This window comes from Cavia porcellus, unplaced genomic scaffold (genome assembly GCF_034190915.1).
Source record: "Cavia porcellus strain 051 isolate PalLab524CR breed Dunkin Hartley unplaced genomic scaffold, mCavPor4.1 scaffold_30, whole genome shotgun sequence".
Taxonomy (NCBI): Eukaryota; Metazoa; Chordata; class Mammalia; order Rodentia; family Caviidae; genus Cavia; species Cavia porcellus.
Window position 1 is genome coordinate 19,668,678 of NW_026947513.1, and position 25,782 is coordinate 19,694,459.

General features: G+C 44.2%; 1 protein-coding gene across 2 annotated transcripts; it reads right to left on the reverse strand.

Moving 5' to 3' along the window:
- Window positions 1–206: 206 nt before the first annotated feature.
- On the reverse strand, window positions 207–23,801 carry Ugdh (UDP-glucose 6-dehydrogenase). 2 transcript variants are annotated; one of them, XM_003471625.5, is made up of 12 exons: window positions 23,617–23,801; window positions 17,820–17,988; window positions 12,512–12,613; window positions 9,625–9,825; window positions 9,321–9,518; window positions 8,456–8,603; window positions 6,516–6,610; window positions 4,872–5,002; window positions 4,532–4,665; window positions 4,185–4,276; window positions 3,837–3,947; window positions 207–1,332 (listed from the first exon to the last, which is right to left on the reverse strand). In XM_003471625.5, exons 2-12 carry the CDS (start codon window positions 17,979–17,981, stop codon window positions 1,222–1,224), a joined length of 1,485 nt encoding a protein of 494 aa, XP_003471673.2. In that variant the 5' UTR covers window positions 17,982–17,988; window positions 23,617–23,801; the 3' UTR covers window positions 207–1,221. The 2 variants fall into 2 exon arrangements, with proteins under 2 accessions (XP_003471673.2, XP_063096598.1); XM_063240528.1 differs by lacking the exon at window positions 23,617–23,801 and adding an exon at window positions 23,274–23,292.
- Window positions 23,802–25,782: the final 1,981 nt, after the last annotated feature.

Sequence of the window (25,782 nt, forward strand, 5' to 3'; positions counted from 1 at the left end):
TTGTTATCCACACGATGTCTCTGCCTCCTCTTCATAGCTGATGCCCTTTTGTGAGACAGGGGAGCCCCTGTCTGTTTAACTAAGTCTGTACTTGGCAGAACGGAGCACCGAAGGACAGCTGACACATTCAGCAATGACAACCATGAGCTAACACAACTGCTGTGAGTGTAGGTTAACGAGAGGCATAAGAAAAAAGCAGAAAGGAATACAGACAGAAATTTTTACTTTAGAATAATGCCATATCTAACTTGTAAAATCTTGTAGTTTATGTAGAAGATACACTGGTTTTCTTAAAGGAAACATTACAATCAACAGAAATAAAAATGCAGTATACAGGTAGCAAACATTTTTGACTCTAGACTAGAAAAGTAATAACTGATAAGGAAAGCTATGAAATAGCAACCAGGCCAGACTCTGTGTTAAATTTTTTTTTTGAGACAGGGTCTTGCTATGAAACCCAGGCTGTGCTTGAACTCACAGTGATTCTCCTGCCTCAGCCTCCCAATTGCTGGGATTACAGGTGTGTCACATCACACACAGCTAAATATTTTTTTCAAAAGGGTGCACTCATCAAGGTAGAGTGGTTGGAAATGCACAGTGATTATCTTTTTGGGCTAAAAAAATCAATGGCACATTGCATTAAAATGAGAGAACAAAGAACTGTAACCAGAGTATACTTACAAAGCCCAGTTAGCAAAATAATTTCACGGCTTGAAACTATATACTTAACAACAAGCAAATAAACTGGTTTTAAAAAAAAACCAAACACCTTTCCCTTTATAATGTGACATTAAAGTGCTGCCTGTAGACAATTGTAAAAAGTGTTTTTAAGTTTTTTCTTTTTTTTTTCCTGGTACTAGGGATCAAACTCATGACTCCGTACTTGCCAGGGAGGCATTTATGCCACTGAGCTAAATCCCCAGCCCTTTAAGTTTAATTTTTATTTTATAAAAATTGACATGATTAAAACCAACATGATTATTTTCTATTCATCCCATAACTGAGCTAATTATATAAAAATATGTAAAAATATCCCAGATTCATAACTATCAGATACGCTACGCTAATAGCCATATAGTTAGTATAAACATGATTATTAAAAAAATAATTTTGTTTCCTTAAAAACAACTTGGCTCATTCACCATTTTCATATCAGATGTCTGCTATCGTGAAGTGGCCTCAGCCTCCCAAGCAATGGTCATAAATAAAAACCCCCACTGTCTACACTTTGGGCTTCTTGTTCGGAGGGTCCTGAAGGCTGAACTTCGGAATCTCACCGGAAGCAGCATATGGAATTCTCTTTGAAGATATCTTTTTGCCAATGGTTTCAATCTGGAGAGGAAAAAAATTGTAATGAGAACTACTGATGGTTACAACACACAGGTGTGGCAACTGTAACATAGTATAGGAAGGCAGAAAATCAAGATTTTTTTTTTCACAAACAGAAAAAGTTACTCAGGTTTTCTGAGTTGCCGTGAGAGATCTTGGGTTCCTTTTTTATTCTCTGTTTCTAATCGCATGTTCGTATCAAGACCGTGTCCTCCTGCCATTCTCCAGCAAGTGCCTCGCACGGCAGCGTGGACAATCCTGTGTCCTCAGGTTCTCTAAGCCACGCAGGAAAGCAGTGCCCAGGGCAGGTTCCGTAGCTCACAGTGCCACTTGCTCTATTCTCATGTCCATTTTCCTTACACTAAAACTTGCAGGCCGGTGGCCGTGGATTAAAATCTCCGAAATGAGCAAAAATACCATTACTTATTAACAGCAAAAGAAAAGAGAAGAAGCTAGGTGTAAAAGAGTCCACCTGTAATCCCAGTGTTTGGGAGGCTGAGGCAGGAGGATCACCACCAGTTCAAGGTCAGTCTGGGATACACAGCACAATCCTATCTCAAAAAATCCACAGAAGGATAGAAAGAGAGCTAGAGAGCTGGCTAGACACACACAGAGAGAGAGAAAGGCAGGGGGAGGGAAAGAAGAAGGAAAGGGAAGAGAGAATAAAAGATAAAATGTTAAAGAGATGGGTGAAGAGAAAAAAGAAAATTTAAAAAATAAAAAGGAAACGAATGACAGGAAGACAATGACAGAAAATTCCCTGCACTTGGGAGGCGGAGGCAGGGGGACTGCTGTGACATTACAGCCAGCCTGGGCTACAGAACCCTGCCTCAAAAAAACACAAAGAAAGAAAGAGAAAGGAAAAGCCGAAGTGAAAGCTGCAGAGGTTGCATAGCATAGTTCTTAACAGTGCCAGTTTCAGAGTCTGAACGGCCCCTGCTGGAATCTGGACAGAAACTTACTCTGTTACCTGAATTCTCTAGGCCTTCGCCGTCACCTACCTCAAAAGGTTGCAGCAAGAATTACATTACAGTTGGTTAGTGTACAACAAGCCAGACCTCAAGAAATGATGGATTTTATATTGTATATCTGTCATATATTAAAACTCATTTTTTTTTCAGAAGACACTACTTCCTTAATAGTCCACATGGGAATTTTTGGTTTTGTTTTACGACAGGGTAGGCAGGCTGGCTTCAAATGTGCCATCTTCCTGCCTCTGCCTCCCAGTGAATGGATTACAGGTATGGACCACCACCCCCTGCTAACAGTCCTAAATTTATCTTCCCTCCACAGCAAAGAAAAATACACCACTTCATTTTTCTAGTTTATAATTAAAAATTAATACTTAATCTGACCTATATGGCAAGGAAAGGGCTCTGCCTTGTGTTAAGCTGCCGTCTTAGAGTCTTATAGCTCCCTGTATCATTCCATTCCTAACTGCCTTTTTAATCCTTCTAGAGAAGGTTAACTTTAGAAGAACTCAAAATCATTTTAAATATGTATATTTCTATGTCTTTTCCCACAAGATGAGTAAGACAGGAATGAGGGGGAAGATGGAAAAAACCCTTCAAAAATAGTATCTCTGCCAGATGTGGTGATGAATTCTGTAATCCCAGCACTCAGGAGCCTGAGGCAGGAGCATCACCATGAGTTTGAGGCCAGCCTGGGCTACATAAGCAAGTTCAAAGCCAGCCTGCACATAGTGAGACCCTGTCTCAAGGAACAAAACAAAAATAAATAAAAATGAAATAATGTTCCTGAGTTTGAGTCACAACCGGGAAACTCATGCTGGGTGGGACAGAGGGATCTTCGAGGCCCTGAAGGGAGGATGTGAGGGTGTTGTCTGGCTCCTGCTGTGACTCACATATGAGAAATGGGCACTGAATTCCAAGTACAAAGGACCTGCATGAACTACTGAGAAGGAAGATCTGGTGAGGGTTTTGGTTTTTGTGGTACTAGAGATTAAACCCAGGCACTGCTGAGCTACAACCCGAGCCTGCTTTTTAAAATTTTAGGACAAGATCTTGCTAAATGTGCAGGCTGACTTCAAACCTGCACTCCTCCTGTCCAGGCACTAAGGAGAAGACTACAGGGGCACTGGCCCATCTAGAATAGTAATGAACACAGTGCTGACACTGTATGATAACCATGGTGCATCCTGCAGTTTGGAAAATACATTCGAGGATTTTCTGCTTGATCATCTGATATGAGGTAAGGTGAGGTCTCCTTATGACAGGCAGCTGACACCCTCACAGATGCTCGTAAGGCAGACCAACACTAAATTTTGTATCACAGACTTAGGAGGGGCTGGGCATGGTGGCGCATACCTGTAATCCAAGAAAAACTTAAGAGGGAATGGAATTATTACAGAAATCAGACACTCCAGAAAACTGACATCTTGTCCCAGAATGACTTATTGCTAAGTAAGAAAATAGGAGCATTCTAAAACCCACACAATGTGTTTATAAAGAAAATGAACAAAGATGAGAGTCCAGAATCACAAGTACCTGGAACCCAATGGCTTGCAGCTCGCCGTGGAGTCCGTCCAAGACGCGGCGCCCGTCGAAGATAAAGGCTGGCTTGAGCATCTTTTTATGAATGCGTTCGTAATCCAGCTCCTGTGGAGACACCGCAGGGACGATCAGAGGACAGTGCACACTCCTGGGTACACACACACACTTGGGCCTCTAGCATACACACACACACACACACAAACACACACAGACGGGCCTCTAGCACACACACACACACACACACACACATACACACACACACACACACACACACACACACACACACACACACACACACTTGGGCCTCTAGCATCCTCCTCCGAAGCACTGCTGTCACCTCACCTTAAACATGTCCCACTCGGTGCAAATGACAACAGCATGGGCCCCATCACACGCTTCATAGGGGTCCTTGGAAATGGTTACAAGTCGGGACACTACACCACGATCAGCACAAAAAGCCAGAAACAAGAAAGCAGTTAGGATCGTTCACGGGTCCAACCCACGGCCGATCGCTTCAGGGTGAGGAGGCAGTAATCTCACAGAACTGAACTGGGTGTGATCTTAGAGATCGGAGATTGAAGACCAAGCACACCTGTGAGACACAGGCTGGAAACGGTCTGATCAAAGGTTTCTGGGAAACAATTTGTGGGGTCTGTAAGCAAGATGATTCGTGAGACTCTGGGCCTTACCTTGGTCATCCTGTGAAACCCCTGGGTGAGAGAGATCCACAACAATTTGTTCCCTGGGCACTTTGGGATCGTACACATGGAGGTGGGCACCTTCGTCCATCAGGTATTTGCTAATGTAGATACTGGAGGATTCTCTGCAGGAAAACAAATCAGTGTTGCTTGTTATGCTAACACCGGGGACCTGAAGGTGCAAGAGAGATGCTATCAAGCTGAGAGGTGAGACTGTGGCTATTTTTATGGTTTATTTCTTATGCTATAAATAGAGACGCACATGTGTTTCACATACACAATCAAGAGGTCATGATAACAAGAGATTTGAAATACTTTAAAGCACTGATACCTCGTGTCGCCGGTATCCTTTTTGAATGCGAAGCCCAGAATAGCTATCTTCTTGTCAGTGACGGTGTTGAACAGACTGTCAATGATTCGGGACGCGAACCTCCTCCTCTGGTAGTCATTCATGTCTATGACCTGAAATTCACACGTGGTGGTGAGACTCATTCACAGAAATGCAGCCCTGACACACATTACTCAGAGTTAAATAAAAACTCAACGAACCACCCACACCCTTCCTTAAAGCCATCCCAATCATTTTATTTTCACAGGGTTGATGTGCACGCATCGGTCTGGGGTGTATGCAAAGATGGGCCGTACAGCTGAGCTTTAACTTAGATCCAGCGATGAGGGCAGACAGCGCTGCCCACAGCCAACAACCCCACGTTCTGTGAGGCAAGGCAGTCTGCATCTGCCTGCAGGGCCCAGCCACCAAGGTGGGCGAGGGGTGGCGCTGTCCAGGGAATGAAGCTGTGCTGTGTGCACCGTCAGCCACTGTGTACTGCAACAGGGACTGATAAAATCGCGAGGAGGAACTGCTCGGGTCATACAGCGTGCTGAGTTACAGCTGCCTCCGGCCGAGCACGTTACAAGCATTTCAGTATGCGACAAGGGCTGGAACCGAGAAAGAGTCTGCTCAGCAGTCTTTGCTCTGTTAAGTTCAGGTTGGTAGCAGACTGAACTAGAAAAAGATCTTTTCTCAGGCTCTACGCCCGTGTCAACCTGGAGGGCCTGGGAAAGGAGGCCAAAGCAGTAGAAAAGCACGTTGCACACAGTGAATGGAGAGATAAAGCTACTGATGGACTGAGTGAAACGACACAAAATGTTTCCCTAAAAAAGTGAACGTTTCCTTAGATTCTCTCCCAGGTCTTTTGGTGAAATCTGAAAAACTATAAACTCAGGAACAATATTGGGGAAGGATACATAGACTGGCTAGTACATTTGAAAATCACTTAAAATCTCTGTCCATTCCATTATCTGAAAATGGGAGTTTGCCAGGCGTGGTGATCCACGTACATATTCCCAGCACCCGCCACTAGTTCCAGGCCAGCCTGGGCTACATGATGAGTTCAAGATCAGCCTGAATGACACAGCGAGGATCTCTCTCAAAAAACACCTGCCACCCCTCCATCCACAGGTGGCATGAATAATGCTAGTGCTGCAGACAGGGAGAAGCTGCATCGACGGCGCCAAGCGTCAGCAGCGCAGGGCAGGTACTCAGGCTGCGTTCCCTCAGGGCTTCCTGTGTGAGAAGGAAGGGCTCTCGTGTTAGCTCTGAGAATGAGAGGGATGAAACAAGCACCAACGGGGCAAACCACCTGAACGACAGTCCTAGTATAGGCTCTTCCTTGATTGTATACCTTTCAGGGTGGAGAAGAATTCTAAGTGGGAATAATATTAGCTGTCCATTTACTCTGGGAATAAATTTCTTCTCGTTATAAAACGAGAAGAAATACTGGTTTATCAGAAATTTCCACTCTAGTTCATCAACCAAAAACAAAAAAAAATCGGAAAGCACAGACGCCCCATAAATAAACCTAAAACAAGTAAACTCACTGAGCTCCTGGAATGGAGTCCTTCAAAAACATTTCAGATAGCTAACAGTTTTACTTACACTCTAACCAGCAGTTATGGATATAAAGAGTAATACCTGCTGCCAGTAACGAGCTACTTCAGGCAAATTCAGAGCCTCACAGAGGTAAACCAAATTCAGAACATCTTTTTGGAAGCAGCTTCCACCAAAACCTGGTGGAAGAAAAACAATACTTTCATATAAGAAGCAGAAGCCAAATTATGTGGCAAATTGTACAATGTGTATCTGAGGGCCTACACTAAGTTTTAAATAGTAAAACTCAGATGTTAGAAAGTTAGTGGGTTTATAAATTATGTGAAACTTATAGCCAACTAACCAACTCTTTAAGTGATTTCCCAATGATTCTCTAACCAAAGTTTCATTATGGCTGTATTTTGACTTTTCTTTTCTTTTTTTCTTTTTTGTCTTTTTCATTTTTATCGGTACCGGGGATCGAACTCACGACTGCCTGCTTACAAGGCAGGCGCTTATGCCGCTGAGCTAAATCCCCAGCCCGGCTTTTCTTTTCTTTCTTTTTTTTTTTCTTTTGAGGCAGAGTCTTGCTGTGTAGCCCAGGCTGGCCTCAAACCCACGGTGACTGACTCACCTCAGCCTCCAAGTGCTGGGATTGCAGGCGAGCACCACCGGGCCTGGCTGTCTTCTATCTATTTTTTCCTCATTTTTGGTATGAGTGCCCTCTACCTCCTACTCTACCAGTTTTCAGCAAATTTTTACGGTAAAGGGCCAGAGAGTAAGTATTTCAATTATCTTTAAAAAAGGAGATCACAGCACTTCCCTATTATAGAGAGAAAATGAGATAAAGTGCTAGTATACAACATGATACTTCATATTACTTCAGTAAATAGTAGCTATTTTTGTTTTTGTTTTTGTTTTTATCGGTATCGGGGATCGAACTCACGACTGCCTGCTTGCAAGGCAGGCGCTCATGCCGCTGAGCTAAATCCCCAGCCCCAGCTATTTTTGTTAAATTATAACTAGAAGAAAACATCAAAAAGAACAGGCTTATAAAAGGCCACAGAATTCTGTACTGGGAAATGAAACACAGCTCTAGAAACACTAGCAAGTCTGCCGATGGCGCCATCTGCAAAATATTCTACTGACTATTACACCACTGCATTAGTTTAGATGCAGAACTAGTCAGCGCTCATGATTCACAAAGTCGCCCTGACACCCGAGTCCGTGAGTGCTGAAGCCCTGCTCCCGGGAGAAACCCAGGTCAGGTGCCCACAAGCTCCTGCTCACGTTATGGTCAAGAGATGAGCACAGAGCCTGTTTCACTGTGCGTCTGCCCAGATGTACGCAGCTGAGTGTAATTGCTGCTTCGCTAATAGTGAGGCTGTGGCCAGCAGTTCTAGGACTCACACTTGAGTGACGCTGTCCTAGCGCTCCATGAGACCAGGGCCGCTGTCTCCTCACACTTCAGCCCTAGGCTTGTGGCTGTTTTAAGCGGAAAAGTCTGTACCTCAAAGCAGAGACATGTGGAAACCACTGTATGAAATGCACCACGAGAAGGCCCTTGGTGACAGGATGAGAGCTGGGCACCAAGGTGAAGCGAGGCCTTGTGCAAGCTCGGCCGCTTGGACACGTGGAGAACCACGGTGGCGGCACGGAGTGTGGACCAGCAGTGTCACTAAGCCAAGCCGGGAATCTAAGGACTGGTGACACTTCACCCATCAAATGTTTATCAGTAGGAAAAACAAACAAGAGGAAGTTTATTTCCTACTTGCTTAACCAAGTTGTTAATGAGTTATTTCCTATATGGTTTCCCAAAATACTGAACGATGTTTATACCACTAACAGTGAAAACAGTTTTCCTCTACATTAATGCACTGATCAGTGGCTTACTGTTAACAACAGGAGGGAATATCACCTCCCTTCATCCCCGTGAGGATAACAATCCTTCTTGTTGTTTTGGTTTTCTTAAGGATAAGTGAAAAAAAAGATCCTTAGGGACCCAGCCACACGAAGCCCCTCCGGAAGAGAGCGCGTCTATTTACCAACACTGGCTTTCAGGAACTTATTTCCGATCCTCTGGTCCATCCCAATGGCCGTAGCCACCTCTTCCACATCCGCTCCGGTTGCTTCACACAGGGCACTTATGGAGTTAATGCTGCTGATTCTCTGGGCAAGAAAAGCATTTGCTGTCTTTAAAAAAGAAGAGGGGGAAGGTCTGATGAGCTGAAGTAGCAACTTTGTGCAGCACTTTTGTATTTTACTGGAGTTGATGCAAATTACTGATAAAATAAAAATGCTGATGAGATAGTGGAAGGTCAGGTAAGGGAGTTTACTTTAAATTAGGAAGACAGCTAAGAGGAGGTTAAAGGCAGAGAAAGGGTAATAAAAGACAAAATTATGATGACAGGCATGGGGTGCACACTTGTCATTCTAGTGCCCGGGAAGCCAAGGCAAGAGGATTACTGCGAGTTCTAGGCCAACCAGGGCTACAGGGTGAGGTCAAGGCCAGCCTGGACTACACAGCGAGCCCGTCTCAAAATACCAAAACACAGAATGACAATTTCAAGTCTAATCTGGGCAATTTAATGAGAGACTGTGTCTCAAAATAAAAAATAAAAAAGACTGAGATATGAGAGCAAGGATCCGAGGTTCAATCCCCAGTGCCACAAAACACAACCAAAACCATGTATATGGTGTGCTTATAGGACTTACGAGAAACACTCGGCTTTAAGTTTAGTGGAGAGCACACAGGGCACAGTGACGCCTGTCCACACCACACCTCCTACCGGGAGGCCGAGACAAGACAGTCACTCGCGCGCTGGAGTTGAAGGCCAGCCTGGCCGACACAGGGACAGCCTGTCTCCAACACCACACGCAACGCAGGGAGGGCTAAAACTCCGGACGCACCAGTTTGGACAGCTCTGAAGACCAGGTGTTGGTGGTGAGGATCTTTTCTTTGGGAACCCAGTGCTCGTACACAGCGCACAGGGCCCGCACCGCCTTCTGGCCCTCTGGCGTCTCGTCCCCTCCGATCAGCACTCGGTCCGGGTTCTTCAGGTCCGTGATGGCCGTCCCCTCAGCCAAGAACTCGGGGTTGGACAGCACCTGGCACCCCAATGCAAGGCAAGCGCAAGCTGAATTAACAAAGGGCAACTTGAAGACGTCAACGGCACATGAGGCCAGCCGGTCCCACCGCCTCCTATTCTTATACCTGCAGATTCAGGTTGGGTTTTGTGTTCGCATCGAATATGCGACGGATGCTTTCTGCTGCCCGAACCGGAACCGTGCTTTTCTCGGTCACGATTTTGTACCCGTTGGAGTTTAGCACGATGCGTCTGGCACAGGCTTCAATGTACTTGAGGTCGGCCGCCCGGCCTTTGCCCATGCCATAGGTTTTGGTCGGCGTGTTCACCTGCAGGAAGAGTGGCGAGGCGTGAGAGGTAGCTCGGCTGCCACCGCCCCACACTCAGGCTCACTGGTCAAGTGGGAGCCCACAAGCCCAGCATCTCGCCGCTCTCACTTCCACTGAAGACACATTCTACAAAGGGAACCACCAGAACACACACCCTCACCCATCAAGGCAAGGTTCAGTAAGGTTTTTCACTAAGCTACTGACGCCAGGCATCAAGGCAGACAGGTTCCAAGCTGAGCCCTGGAGACTGAAATGAATGAGAGCTCCTTACAGGAGTTTATAGTCTGAAATGAAAGTTTTCTTTTGTCTCTTTATTTGTTGTATGTAATACATTATATTCTTTAAAAATAAATGTTATACTCTCCCCACCCCACTTTTTGAGACAAGGTCTCTATGCAGTTTAGGCTGGCCTCAAACCCATGGTGATCATTCTGCCTCAGCCTCCCAAGTGCTGAGATTAGACTACCATACCTGGCTTAAATGCTCTCCTTATTCCCTGCCTCTACAATTTCCTATCAACATCTAAAAAATGTTCATAGGTACTTTCTTACTTCATTAAAGTCAGAAAAATTTATGTTTGGATAAAATGGATTTGAAAAAATAAATAAATAAAGTCGGAAAATCCCTGGGAGCCCCAGGATACAGAATACTATGTACACAAAGACTTTAAAATGGAAATAAAAACAAATTATAGTCCAGAGTCTAAACATCACCCTGAGGAAGTGTGGCTGCTTCTGCCTCTATACCTCATTAGAAAATGAGGATAACATACCCTTTAAAAACTAACACAACAGGGCTGGGGACATAGCTCAGGGCACAGCACCTGCCTGACAAGCATAAGGTTGTGAGTTCGATTCCCAGTATTAAAAAAAAACTAAGACACAGGTGCCAAAGTGCTGATAAAAATGTGTACTCTGAAAAGTCTAAAACTTAATGAAAACAGAAGTAAGTTTTTAACAAGTAGTAAGCAGCATTACCTTCTGTTTGTAAGTTTATGGCCTATTCAGAGACTAAAGAAAGGAATCAAACAGAATAAATCATAGCTAGGGGCTGATGACACAGCTCAGTGGCAAGCTCAAGGTCCTGAGCTGGAGTCCCCCATCAAATAACAAAAAACACACACCATCCTCCAAAATAGATAAAAGCTTAAAAACTGAGCCCTGAAAAGCAGGTAGAAAAAGTTGCTTAATGTGTTTTTTATTGTTGCAAAAGTTTAATATTTGCCATGTCTTCTTTCAAAAAGAAAACAAAACAATATGACCTAGAGACTCAAGGCAACTAACCTGTAGACTGCGAGTTACACAGTAATAAATTCACCGAACAAGCACAAAATAATAGCTTTGAAAGACCTCGGGTGGTGAGGCAAGCATGAAATCACCTACTTATGTCAGACAATCCTGAGAAAAGAGGCTGTCACCATGAACAGATTATTTTTAAACGTCCTTTCACAGAAAATACCCCTAGTCCCAGTGCAGGCTCTGGTCACCCATTAGCTGGACTAATGTAGCTTCTTGATTTTTCTCAAAGAATCTAGTTACTGTAAAACACTTTCTATTCTGTGTAGATAAAGGATGGCAGGAAATCCGCAGACCTACGTCAGGTTCTCCAGTGATGGAGGCCAGGAGGCAGCCAGCTTCCTATCGCAACTCCCCTCGAGTCCGCACACCTCGCAGCCTGCCCAGTCTGAGGGCTGCAAGGACCCTTCTATTCCCTGCTCTACGGTCCTCAACAATCTCCAAAACCAACTCAACCGCTCATGTCTCCCTGGGCCCCGGTGTTTCTTCGGTTCACCCAGCGCCTCTGTCCAATCTCACATCGTCCTCCTTGTTCTCCAAGATCACGAGGTCTGCGTTTAAGAAACACTACGGCTCAGCTGCCAACCGTGACAAGCACCCATCACACAGAGGAGCTGAGGACGGCAACTAGAGTAGCGGCACACAGGCCACTGGGAGCTGGGCATGGTGACACAGCCTGTAGTCCCAGCCATACTCTCAGGAGGGGAAAGTAGGAGGACCCTTACGAGTTTGAGGCCAGCCTGAGCTACAAAGCAAGTTCAAAGCCAGCCTGAACTATAGAGTGAAACTCTGTCTCAAGAAACAAACAAAAAGAAATTTTTTTGAGACATAGTCTTGCTATAATTCTGGCTGGCCACCAACTTGCAAGGATCCTCGCGCCTTAGCCTCCCGAGGGCTAGAATTACAGGAATATGCAGCTTACAAGGGTATGACTTTTACTTGATTTTATTTTGTTTTCCAAATCCATTTTATTTCAAGGAGAAAAAGAAGGGAAAAAAAGGCTATGACTTTTAAAACATACTTCAAGAACTGAATCAAATTTCTCCACAAGGTCAACCATCACCATGGTATGTGATTCATTTCTCATCCAATTCAGTTTGTGAACAGAAACTTGGAAAAAGTTTCACTGTAGATACTATCATGACACATGCTCATGTGCTACCACTCTTTCCTGGCTCTAGAGCCCAGATTACAACTTGCTCGGAGTTCACTTGTTAAATGACTTGAAATTATAACCCAACCAGATGGCTTCTGGGCAAGTGAGAGGCAAAATTAAATCAGACATCTCTGTAGTAAGCCGTGGTGTGGTTTAATAGCAAGTTAAAGTACAATGAAAGCTTTCAGAGAGATAAGAATACACTACAATTCATGTAGCAAAGGAAACTACTTACGGAAATAAATACCAGATCAGCTTCTTTGATAGCATCGTCAATATTGGTAGAAAAAAATAGATTTTTCCCTCGACAGGATTCTACTACTTCTTTTAGTCCTGGCTAGGAAGAAAAAAGAAAAGGAGCTTGTTACGGTTGGTATTTACATGTTCCCGCAAAGCTTCATGCAGTCATGGAGGCAGCTGAATCCAGTGTTTGTGATTGGTTCACTGTCTAGCACTGGGATTGGCAGTGTGAGTGCCACACCTGCCCAGGGGCAGGGAGCCGGCATACAATATAAGGGAGGAAAGGAGCATGCTTTTCCCTTTTGCCCTTTTCATTTTGGTTGTTTGAGGCTGGTGTGAACGTTGCCCCCTCAGCCACAGCACCCTGCCTTGCAGCCAGCAGAGTACAGATTGAAACCTCCATAAATTATAAGCTAAATGAACGTTTCCTAAAAATAAAAAATAAACCTTTCCTTCCTTCATTTTGGGTGTCAAATATTTTGTCTCAGGAAGGAGAGAAAAGTAACCAAGACAGAGCTGTACTCAGGATATGATAATAGTATATTATTTGTTAAAAAAGAAAGGTTATGTTGTAACTTAAAGGTCTAATTTGCTCTTAAATAAACCCTTTATAGAAAAGACAAGGATCCTACACAAAATGCCACAAGTGCATATTATGTCATCATGAAATAAAGCAAACTTGGACTTGCACAACCAACAATAACTCTAAAATATTTTGTCACTGTTTACTGTGTACCTGATTGCTTCCTAAAAGTTAACTATTAACTCTTATTGACTCACTTTTCAAGATACTCAAGGCCCTCTGACTTGGAGTACACAGATTTTGCACTGTCATTATGAATACAGTTATACTCTCAATTCAGCCCACAGACTGGCTGTGAATGTCAATATTTCAGCTATACATACATATATGGTGTTTCTCTAAGAAACCCTGGTTGAAGGCTGGGGGTAGTGGCACACATCTGTAATCTCAGCACTTGGGAGGCTGAGGCAGGACGATTATGAATTCAAGGCTAGCCTGGGCTACATAGTAAGACTCTGTCTCAAAAATAAATAAATAAATAAACAAATAATAAATAATAAATTAAAAAATCATATGCCAAAAAATAGTTCTCAACAACATTCGTCTGCCTTTCTCTCCCTCTCTCTCCCTCCACCCCCGACTGAAAGTCAAAGGATAAAAAACTATACTCCATGCCACAAGAATCTGGAAAAAAGCAGGGGTAGCTATTCCATTTGCAAACAAAGTGGACTTTGCAAACCAAGAGAGACTCAGATGGTCACTATATCCTTGAAAAGGGAATAATCCAAAATGAAGAGAACAATCATGAATATACATGCAACAAATACTAATGCACCCAACTATACAAAACAAATATTAATGGACATGAAAAATCAAATAAACACTAATACAGTGTAACAGGGAACCTCAGTACCCTACTATAACAAAGAGATAGATGAACTAGGCAAAAAAATCAACAAAGAAATATCAAACTGAACCAAACCTGTGAACAAATGGACCTAGTGAAAGTCCACAGAGTGCTCCACTCCACATCAGAACACACACTCTTCTCAGCTGCACGTGGGACTTTCCCCAAAATACACCACATAGTGGCTCACAGAACATGGTTAAGTAAATGCAAAGGAACTGAAATTACCCTCTATGCATATTTTCAGGCCATAGTGCAGTAAAACTGGACATCAATGGCAAAAGAAACCACAAGAACGTCATAAACACATGGAAAATTAAATAACACCCTCCTGAACAACCAATGGGTCACACATGAAATAAAGGAAGAAATTAGAGTTTCTAGAGTTAAATGAAAATGCCAGTAGAGCATACAGGAACTTAGGGGACACAAGGAAAGTCCTATAAGGAAATTTATAGCAGTGAATCCTTGTATCAAAACAGAGCAAGCGGGCTGGGGATTTTTAGCTCAGCAGCATAAGCACCTGCCTTGCAAGCAGGCAGTCGTGAGTTCGATCCCTGGTACCGATAAAAACGAAAAAGACCAAAAAAAAAAAAAAAAAAAAAAGAAAAACAGAGCAAGCTCAAATAATCTAATGTTGTACCTCAAGCTTCTAGAAAAAACAGAACAAGTCAAGCCCGCAGCTCATATAAGGGAGGAAATTATAAAGATTAGAGCAGAGCAAATGTAAGCTCCTAAGTTTGATCCCTAGTACCAAAAAAAAAAAAAAATCCAAAAAACAAACAAAAAGTTTAGACCAGAAATTAATGCAATGGAAACTAAGAAACAGTACAAGGAATCAATGAATCAAAGAATTAGTTCTTTGAAAGGTAAATAAAACTGACAAACTCTTAGCCAATCTTATCAAAAAAAGGAAAGGAAAAGCTCAAATCCATGCAATTAGGAGTAAAAAGAATGATCCTGCAGACATCCAGAAGACCAACAACAGAAAAAATGGACAGGTTCCTAGATACATATGAATTACCAAAGCTGAATTAAGAAGATATAAAAATTCTCAGCCGAGTGTGGTAGAGCACACCTGTAATCCCAACACTCAAGAGGCAGAGGAAAGACAATTGTTTCGAGTTCAAAACCAGCCTTGTTTACAAAGCGAGCTCAAGGCCAACCTGAACTGAACAGCGAGACCCTGTCTCAAAAAAACCAATACTCACATACATGCATGCATGCATACAGAAAAATAAAAATAATAAAATCAGGAACAAGACAAGGATGTCCATTGTTAGCACTCTTATTCAATACAGTTCTAGAAACTTCAAACAGACAATTAGACAAGAGAAAGAAATATAAAGGAATAAAAATAGACAAAGAAGTTAAATTATCATAATTTGTGCATGACATGATACACTAAATAGAAGACCTCAAAACTGCAACAAAAGACTTCTAGATTCAAAAACAAATTTTGTCACACAAAGTCAATATTCAAAAAATCAATAGCATTCCTGTACACAAACAGTAATCTCCCTGAGAGAGAAATTAGGAAAACTATTCCTTTCACAATAGCATCCAAAAAAAAAGGAAATATCTGAGAATCAGTCTAAGAAAGGAAGTAAAATGAACTTTACATTGAAAGTTACAGGAAAAAAATTATAGGATGTTGAAAAAAGAGACTGAAGAGGAGATCAGAAAAAGGAAAGGTATCCCTTGTTCTTGGGTAGAAAGAACCAATATAGTGAGAATGGTCATATTTCCAAAATTTTATATAGATTTAATGTAATTCCAATCAAAATTACAATAGCATATCTCACAGAGTTAGAGAAATAATCCTAAAATTCATCTAGAACCAGAAGACAACAAACGCAATACAGAGGCATCACAATCCCTGACTTGAAATTATACTACAAAACTACTGTAATAAAATCAGTATGGTAATTTTAAAAAGTCAGCATGGTACTGGCAAAACACAGACCTAAGAGGATCAATAGAACAGATTAGAAGATGCTGAAACAGCTCTAAATGCGAGGGGCAGTCACTGTATCTTTGATAAAGAAGCCAATAACCTTCATTGAAAGATAGTATCTTTAATAAACAGTGGTAGATGGCACATGACTATAATCCCAGCACTCAGGAGGCTGAAGCAAGAGGATCACTGTGAGTTTGAGGCCCGCTGGTGCTACAAAACAAGTTCAAGGCCAACCTGAACTTCATACTAAGACTCTGTCTCAAAAAGACAAAATAAATAAATGAATGAACAGTGCTAATGTTTGTCCACATGCCAAAGATTAAAACTAGACCCATATCTTTGACCATGCACTAAACTAAAATTGAAATGGATCAAAAATCTGAATATTAAAATCTGCTGGGAGATACAATGGAGTATCTACTGAGTAGAACTCTTAAAGACATTGATGTAGGCAAAGACTTTATTGCACAGGAACTATCACAAGGAATCAACAACTGGGATCTCATCTTGTTAAAAACCTTTTGCACAGCAAGAGAAACCACCAACAGAGTGAAGAGACAAACCACAAAGTGGGAAAAAATATTTGCCAGCTGTACCTCAGACAAAGGATTACTATCTATAATATGTAAAGATCTTAAAAAAATCAGAACTCCCCAAATTTAAAACCTAACTAAAAAATGGATAACTGAAATGAACAGAGAAGTTTCAAATGAAGAAGTAGAAACAGCAAGTAAACATATGGACAAATGTTCAACATCACTGGTCATTTGAGAGATGCACATTAAAACTATGGTGAGACTCGATCTCACTCCAGGAAGAATGGCTGCATCAAGAAACCAACTGACAACAAATGCTGATGGGGCTGCAGGGAAAAGAGAACCCTTCCTCACTGTTGGTGGGGGTGTAGATGGTGCAACCACCGTGGAAATCAGTCAAAAAACCGAAACATTTGACCCAGCCATGCCCCTTCTTCGCAAAAGAATTAAAAGCATCAAACCATAGTGATACATATACACACGTTTATAGCAGCAGTTTCTAATAGCTAAATCTTGATGCCCATCAATCAGTGAAGGGACAAAGAAGGTTTATATATATATATATATATATATATATATATATATATATATATGATGGAGTATTACTCTGCTATAATTAAGGATAAGCTTGAGAACTTTCTAGTTAAATGGATACACCAAGACTATACTTTCGAGTGAAATAAATTCGGCACACATATAAATATCACATGGTTTCTCTGGTGTGAGAAATCAAAAGTGCAAATAAGGACCAAAATGTATAATATATATAATAAATAATGAGAAATGGTAAGAAAATATTCAAATGAGAGGGGGAAAGGAGGAAGGTAAAAAAGGGACAAGAAAAAAATAGAATGAAAAAAACATAAAGCTCTTATTACAAAGGAGAGGAAAGTTGGATGTGGTGGTGCACTCCTGTATCCCCAGTACTCAGGAGGCTGAGTCAGGAAGACCGCTGAGTTTGAGCCCAGCCTTGGTAACACGGTGAGTACAAGGTAAACCTGACTCAAAAAAAAAAAAAAAAAAAAAAAACCCAGCAACAACAAAAAACACGACAGGGACAAAGGGGTTGTTGAAGGGAGGGAAGGGGAACAGAGAAAAAGCAGCAGCAAGATACATCACCTACGGTACAAATTCCCTATGATGAATATGCATATCCAAAATGGACCAACAACAACAACAAAAAGATGTCCCAGCAGGGATATAGCTTAGCAGTAAAGCACTTACCTGGCAAGCACAAGGTCCTGAGTTCGATTCCCAATACAAAAAATAAATAAAGTATCCCTAATAGGCCTCTGAGAATTTCTTAAGAAGAAAAAAAGAAACAAACTGACAAAAAGAAAAGCAAAGCTCAAGAAGAAAGTGCTGTTTAATGTTTACCTCATAAATAGGAAGGGTAGGAGAGTTCCACGCATTGATTCTTAACTCATTGACATCCACAACCGTCACCTTGATCTCAGGGCACATCTGAGCAATGACACTGCAGGTGGGCCCCCCGACATAGCCTGCACCGATGCAACAGATCTTCTTAATTTCAAACATGGTTGCACTGGAAAGGAAACAGAAAAAATACGCTAGTCCCGGAACAAAACATTTCAGGAAATCACACAGCAGTTCATCCCACTTCATAAAAACTGCCGAAGTGAAAGGAAGGTGGAAAGCTTTCCTGGAGTCAGCCCTATGAATTAGGAAAGAACGCTGACAAGCACTAACATAGGATTCTGCTGGGTTAGCCGGCCTGCTCTCAGCTGCACAGCACACAGCAGATACACAGAACTAAGAGTAACGAGATTACCAGAGAAGAGCTCACAATTCACAGCGATGCAGGCTTCAGGAAGTCAAGAAGCAAAGAAAGTCTTACCTAAGCCCCAGTAAACAAAGACAAGCGGGCTGCAGGCAGCCCAGCGTTGTGGGATGCTGAGGCAGGACTGTATATTCAAGACCAGCCTGAGCAACCTAGCAAGACCCCTTCTCAAAAGAAACATAATGGGCCAGGGATTTGGCCCAGTGGCAGAAGCGCCTGCCTGGCAAGTGCAAGGTTGAGTTTGATCCCCGGTAGCCCCTTCCCCTAAAAAAGAAGTAATTTCAAAAGGGTTGAAGTGTAGCTCAGCAGAAAGCCTGTGGGTTCTACCCGTGTCCTCCCATGCGCGTGCGTGTGCACACACACACACACACACACACACACACACACGGAGGGCCAACTTTGCTAATGGAAAGTTGCAGGGGAAATTTACACAGCAGTGCAATTTTTGTTCAACTGCAATTTGTGCAAGTCATCGCTGACGTACAAAGGTAAGTTTTATGGCAGGTTTGGACTAACATGACTAATATTAAACTGCTCCCATAGTCCAGACCTGAGATCCCAATCCCTGCCGTGGTTCCGATCCCGTACCAAGCAAAGCTTGTGCTGGGTGCTGAATTTGCCAACACCCTGAGCTGGGCAGTGGGCAGTGGTCAGTGGGCAATGGGGCCAGGGAGACGGGTTCACCTCAGGAAGCCACGCCCTCACCTGTGGATTAGCACCTATTATAACCAAGCTCCCACTCTCCTTGCCCTTCCTCCAGGGAATGACACAGCAGAAAAACCCGTGCCAGATGCCAGACCTTGCACGGTAATCGCCCCCACCCAGAACCATGAGCTAAGACAGACTGAACCCTGGGCCTCGGTCACGCCAGGCAGGCTCCAACACTACGCTGGAGCTGGCATTGAGTGGAAAAGGACAACCACTCCCACAAAAGAGCGTTTTCTCCATCAAGGGTACAGGACGGCTGCACTCCCCCGCTAGAACCTCCAACACACTCTCCAGGTCCACTTGCCATGGTCTTCCTAAGTTGTCTAGACTGGCCTCGATTTTGCAGTCCTCCTGCCTCAGCCTCACAAACAGCTGGGGTTACAGGTAAGGACCATTTCACCCGGCTCCCACCCCTCCTTTTCAATAGTTGCACACTATCCACTGCACAGAGATAGTTACCAGGAAATATTAAACCACACCAGAGCTAGTAAATTTTTGCCTACATAAGTGAGTTAGTAGTTCTCCATCATTACTTATAAAGCCATAAAAATATAATATTCCTACTAATATTCCATGATTCACCTCAGTGACAATACCAAGCCAATGCACCACCATGCCCAGCTCCAGCCTGCCACATCTACTGCCGGTGACCTCATTCTCTTTGCCTCACCCACCTTTTACTTTCCAGTTGATCTTTCCCACTTTCCAGGCCTCATGTGCTACATACTTGGAAAAATAACCTACTTATGTAGCTGGGAAAGATGACAGGAGAAACACAGATAGCGTAAAGCCTATACTTCCACAGTGCCTGGGACAGCTGGGTCCTTGGCAAGCCTGCTAAAGCTATCCCTGCCTCTGCCATAGGGACAGCGTGGCTTCTGCGCTCAGAACAGTCCCATTACCTTATCCAGCCCCATACCTTCTCCTTTGTGAAAAAAAAAGTTATTCCAGTTTAAGAGCATGCACAAAATTTGGCCATGTAGACAAACGGCCTAAGCCAGGCATGGTAGCACATGCCTGAGGCTGAGGCAGGAAGATCGCTGCAAGATCAAGGCCAGCCTGAGTTACAGAGTTTAAGGAATGCATAGTGAGACCCTGTCTCCAAAAAAGAAATAAATAGGGATGGGAAGGGAAAAGAAAGGACAGAAAGACAGGGAAGGAGGGAGGAAGGAAGGAAACAAACAAGCAGAGATGGTTTCAAGGCAGATTTAGAACCTCAGCTTGGCTTAAAGGATAGTAAGCATTTAGAAGGAAGCAGGGAAGAGCATTTCCGAGGAGAGAAAAGGAAGACAGACATACAGGAATGAGTCTAGAGAAGTGAAGAGATCTGCTCAGTTGAACAAGTATGTTATGTGGGTATTAAGCAGCGAGGCGGAACTCTGGAAGGCTGAAGCAGGAGGACATCTGAGCCCAGCTGAGAGACTTAACAGTTTAGTGAGATCCTTTCTCAAAATTTTAAATATTTTAAACTGTTTGTTAGGCATGGTTATGCATGTCTGCAATCTCAGAACTTGGGAGGCTGAGGCAAGAGGACTGCTGAGTGTTTAAGGCTAGCCTGAGCTGCACAGTGAGTTCATAGCCAGCCTGGACTGCATAGTAAGACTCTGTCTCAAAAAAAAAAAAAGTTTATTTTATTTTTTTAGAAACAGATTGGGTTCAAGCTGGAGGTTTACCTCAGTGGCATAAGCACCTGCTTGCCAAGTGCTGGGTCATGAGTTTGATCCCCGGTATATAAAAAAAAAAAGTAATAGATTGGTGTGAACTCACTAGGTACCCCAGATTGGCCTTATGTTTACCACTGTACTGCCTCAGCCTCCTGAGTGCCAGGATTACAGTTATGCACCATAATGCCAACCTTCAAAGTGTTTTCTAAAAAAAAAAAAAATACTGGATGTTTCGCTCAGTACACAGGCTGTAGATTGAATCCCCAGCACTAGAGTCCAAAAAAAGCCACCAGAGTAATTGTCTCCTAGTATGGAACCCATCGAAAAAAAAGTCAACATCTTTCTCAGGAAGTGTAACTGTAACAATTTGTAAAACTGTAAATTGTAACAGTGTAACACAGCTGAATATAACCATAATAATCAATGACAGCAATGTAGCTAACAGCTACTCTAGCTGAAATGGGGTGGGGGGGTCAAAACAGAGTTATAAACCCAGAGACTGGAAAGGAGGGTTAAGAACAAAAACAACACAGTATTTGCTGCAATGTCTATTTTAAACTGCACACACCTGTAATCTCAGCACTCTAGAAGGCTAAGGTAGGAGGATTGTGAGTTTAAGGCCAGCCTGGGTAATTTAGTGATTTTAGCAAGACCCTGTTTGAAAATAAAACATTTAAAAAGGGCCAGGGATATAGCTCAGTTTGCAGGTCTTGGGTTTAATCCCTAATATGGTTTAAGAAAAAGTAATTCTAGACCAGAGCCTTTTTCAGTGTTACCACCTAATCCCACAGCCAAGAGATCAGCAGGGGGTAAGACAGCCAGATCAGGTTCTGGTAATGATTGCATAATAAACCTGACTGAATGCGTACCTGGTACAACTCCTGGGCTAAGGAGTTCATAGTTTAACACGGCACACAAAGGCCAGCAATTTTTATCTGCTGCTGTTACGGCTACATAATCAGCACCAGAATGGTAGCCCCTTGATAAATCGTCACTGAATAATTGAACAATAACTACACACGGCAGTTTGAGTTGAGGCATCTGATTCCACAGCTTTAGTTCAGAGGGCTGATGACAGGATTTTACAGTGAGCAACGAGAATGCTACCATACTTTCTTTGTTCTAGCCATCTAGCATGTGTATGTTTCCCACAGTTATACATCTCCCTTGATTTTGACACAACTGTGTCCCAGCGACCCTTCCATAAAACAGCTGGAGTAACTTCCGATGGTGAACTTGTGAGACAGAACTGGGTATGCTTTAGAACATCATTTAGAGTAATCTTGTTTTGCCATTTCAGGTGAAGTATGATTTGTAGATGACAATGAGAAAACTAATGGCAAACTAAACACACAACCTGTACAAACCAAAATAAATGGTCATTGGGAAGTTTCAATAAAATTCTCAGTAAACTTGAACATGAAGCTTGATATAGTCTTAGTCTTGATACTTTTTACGGTGTGTCTTCTGATTTCATTTCCTGTATCTACTTTATCATACGCTCTGACCTCTATTTTGCCGTCACAAATAGAAATATTTGCTTACTGAATAAGTCATTTTGAAATGAGTTTTCAATTCTGTATTTTGGGAATCACAATAAACCAAGACATTCCAAAACTATTCTTCATGGCAAAATTCCCTAAGTGCTCATTAACATTTTGGCCCTGAAGATGCCATTAACGAATGATACCCTATAATACAAATCCAAACAAGTCTCTTCAGTATACTCTTCACAGGTACCCAGGAACTAAGCAATGGGCATTAGGGGGTGTCCAGCAATTCCACACATCATCTAAGCCGTTTCTAGAAGCTAAATATTAAAAGATGCCTGATCCAGTTAAACATAGACAGATAGAAAGACAGACACACAGAATCAAACCCAAGGCTTCACACTTGTTAAGCAAGTGCTCTACTACTGAATACATCCCAGCATCGCCACCCCCTTTTTGAGACAGGACCTTGCTAAACTGTACACGTTGGCCTCAATCTTGCAATCCTCCCGACTCAGCTTTCCACAATACTGGGATTACAGGTGTGTGCCACCATGCCTGGCTCCCAGCCTTTTTTTGTCTTACCCTAAGTTGCTCAGTTGCCCAGGCTGGCCTCAAATGTATGATCCTCCTGGTGCAAACAGCCAGGATTCAAACATGTACCATCACACTTGGCCAAGAAAAAATATTTCAGTAAGAATGATGGCGTTCGTTTTCTACCTAGAGGGCATTCTATAAAGCTTTGGAAAGCACAAGAGGGAAGATAGAGCACACTTATCAGTAACAGATCTTGTGTTGGAGAAAGGAGAACAGCAATGAAAGGAAAGATGGGATCCTTTCGGGAGTTGTCTAGCACTTTAGATGCTGGGTACTAAAACGCACATCCCGCGTAGACAGACAGCTCTTTCATTTCCAGAACCCTTCTGAAAAAAACAAACCACACTACTGTCCTGCATTTCTTAGGCCAGTCAGAGAAACTGAAAGGACTCACTGTGTCTTGAGGTTAGTCGATGGTCAGCTACTTCTCTGTATCCGTGAAGAGCACCCTCCCAATGGAGCCCTGTCTGCTCTATACCAGAATTCCCAAACCTACTTAACTAGTTCCTAGGCAGACAAGAAGCGTGTCAAGATCTCACACACACACCCAAATCGGCCTCCCCTGACATACAGACAGCAAGGCCGCCCGACAGAAATCACGACACAGCCAAGATGCCGCCCTGCCAAGGGCTTTCCCGATTCCTCTGCTCTGTGGTTTCCCAAAGAGGGGTCCAGAGAAAAGCAGCAAAGGAGACTCCAAGCCCGAACAAAGACCAGGGCTCCGAGACCAAGCTGGGGCCCCGGTGGAGAGGGCGTCTCGGGCGGCGGGGAAGCCTCGCCGGCTGCGGTCCGGAGCGCGCCCCGCGCAGAGCTCAGGCCGCCCGATCCGAGTGCCCGGCGCCCGCTAAGCGCAGCCCGCGCCGGAGGGCGCCGCCCCCGCGGGGCCCTGCAGCGCAGCCGCCGGGCGCGCTCACCCGCGTCCGCGTCCACGCCCCGCGCTGCAGCCGCTCCACTCCCGCACGCTCCCGGCCTGCTCCTTCCTCCACAGCGCGCAGCTCCGCTGGATCCCCCTTCAGGCCGCCGAACGCCACGCGCCGAGTCCCGGGCCCGCGCCCGAATTTAAAGGGGTCTCCCGCGAAGGCGGAGGCTTCATTCCTCAGCCAGGCCCTCCCGGACTCTGCCCCCGCCGCTGCCCGGCTCCACCTCCCGCTGCCCAGGCGCGGGTTTCCTCCCGGGCTCGGGGGCGGGGCGGGGCCGGGCTGGAGAGGCGGGGCTGTCCCGGTAGCCCCGCCCCGGATCTGGAGAGCGAATCAGCTCGCGCCAGCTCAGCGGCCCCGCCCCCGCCGTCAGGGTCGCGCCGCAGATCCGCTATGCGGGAGCTGGGCACGCGGGGAACACTAGGCCGCTTTCCAGGATGTCCTGGAGTTGCGGGTCGAGACTCAGGGTCCTGACAGCCGCTTAGCTGCTGCCCCTTCCTGGGGTCTGTGGGCGCTGAGGCGCTTCGCGAGCGCGTGAGGTCCTCTGGACTCCGGGAACTGGCCCAGGCGACCGGAAGGAGCCGCGCCGTTTCCGGCCTGCAGCCCCGCGCGGGCCGGCGGTCAGTCCCCTGTGTGGGTCGCACCTCCCGGGCCCGCGGCCCAGGGTTTAGTCACCTCCTGCCGGGCGGGCGCGTCTAGTAGGCTGCTGAGTTCATCAGACAGGGCCTGTGGACGTCCCCACCCGGTCCCTGGTGGGACGAGTGGGACACCACGCCCTTCGGGCGTATTTTCCAGGGAGTCTCCGGGATACGGGACCTGGGATGTGCGTGTGATACTCACTAGGGAGTATGTAACATGCGTGTCCGATGAAGAGGGAAATTCAAGAGTACCGCCTGCCTGTCTTGCAGACAAACATGGTCCAGCTCTGCGGGCGGGGCCTTGAAGCGGCGGTTCTCCGGGTATTAAGGGCTTGTCTTGCTGGCTGGACCCTGCCTACTGTAATGGAAGGGCAGTTCTGTTTTTTTCTCTACTTCGAGGTCATTTTAAGCCCCAAATCTAAGAAAAGTAAAGCTTGACACAGTCATGACCTTTTTATTTCACTTATTAAATGAATTGCATCAGATGACAAACTCGGAATTAAAAGTAATTGTTTCTAACTAACCGTACGTCCTCCAGGCCTCTCAGTTTTTAGAAATGTGCTAGAAGATTACAGCGTTGCACAAGCATCATAGCGTTATTTGAGGAACTGAGCTGGCCACAAGGTCAGTAGGGGGCATTTTAAGGGATAATCATCTATTTGCCATCAGGCCTTAGCCAGTGAGTTAATGTGCATGACAGTTCTTTCTGAGGACATTGCTAGTAAGCCACATTAAAATGCCATATATGCATGAGTTTCCTGACAGGAACGTAATGGTGACTTAAAGGATTAAATTACAGAGAGCCATTTTAAAATATGACAAGCCAAATTAAAATGTCTACCTCAGGGTTGAGCAAATGGCCAGGAGGCAAGAGCTATGGAAAGATGGTCCTGGGCATAGTAGCTCAGGCTCCTAATTCTAGCACTCAGGAGGCTGAGGCGGGATGATCATTGAGAATTCGAAGCCATCCTGAGTTACATAATGAGACCCTATGTCAAACAAAAAGAGACAACTTTCACAGCAACACACTAACTGTACAAAACCACAGACGCTCAGAGTCTGCCATGATAGTTAATGGTTGTTGAATTGCACTATTTCTATTAGTTCTGAAAACGCAAGCAGAATAAAATCACTCAAATACCATAGAACAGGTTTTAGCATTCTTTCTTTCTTTATTTATTTTTATCGGTCCCGGGGATCAAAGTCATGACCGCGTGCTTGCAATGCAGGCGCTTATGCCGCTGAGCTAATTCCCCAGTCCCTGTTTTAGCATTATTAAAAACATCTTTTTTTTTTTTTTAAAGAGCCTTATGCATGCCAGACAAGCATTCTGCCACTGAGCTATATCCTAAGCCCTTTTTATAATTTTGAGAGCAAGGTGAGCCCAGGCTAACCTTGAATTTGCAGTCCTGCCTTGGCCTCCTGAGCAGCTGAGATTACAGGCATGTGCCACCATGACTCGCTTCGAATTGCATCCAGTGTCTTAGTTACTTTTCTCGCATTGCTAAGCCAAAATACCTGACCC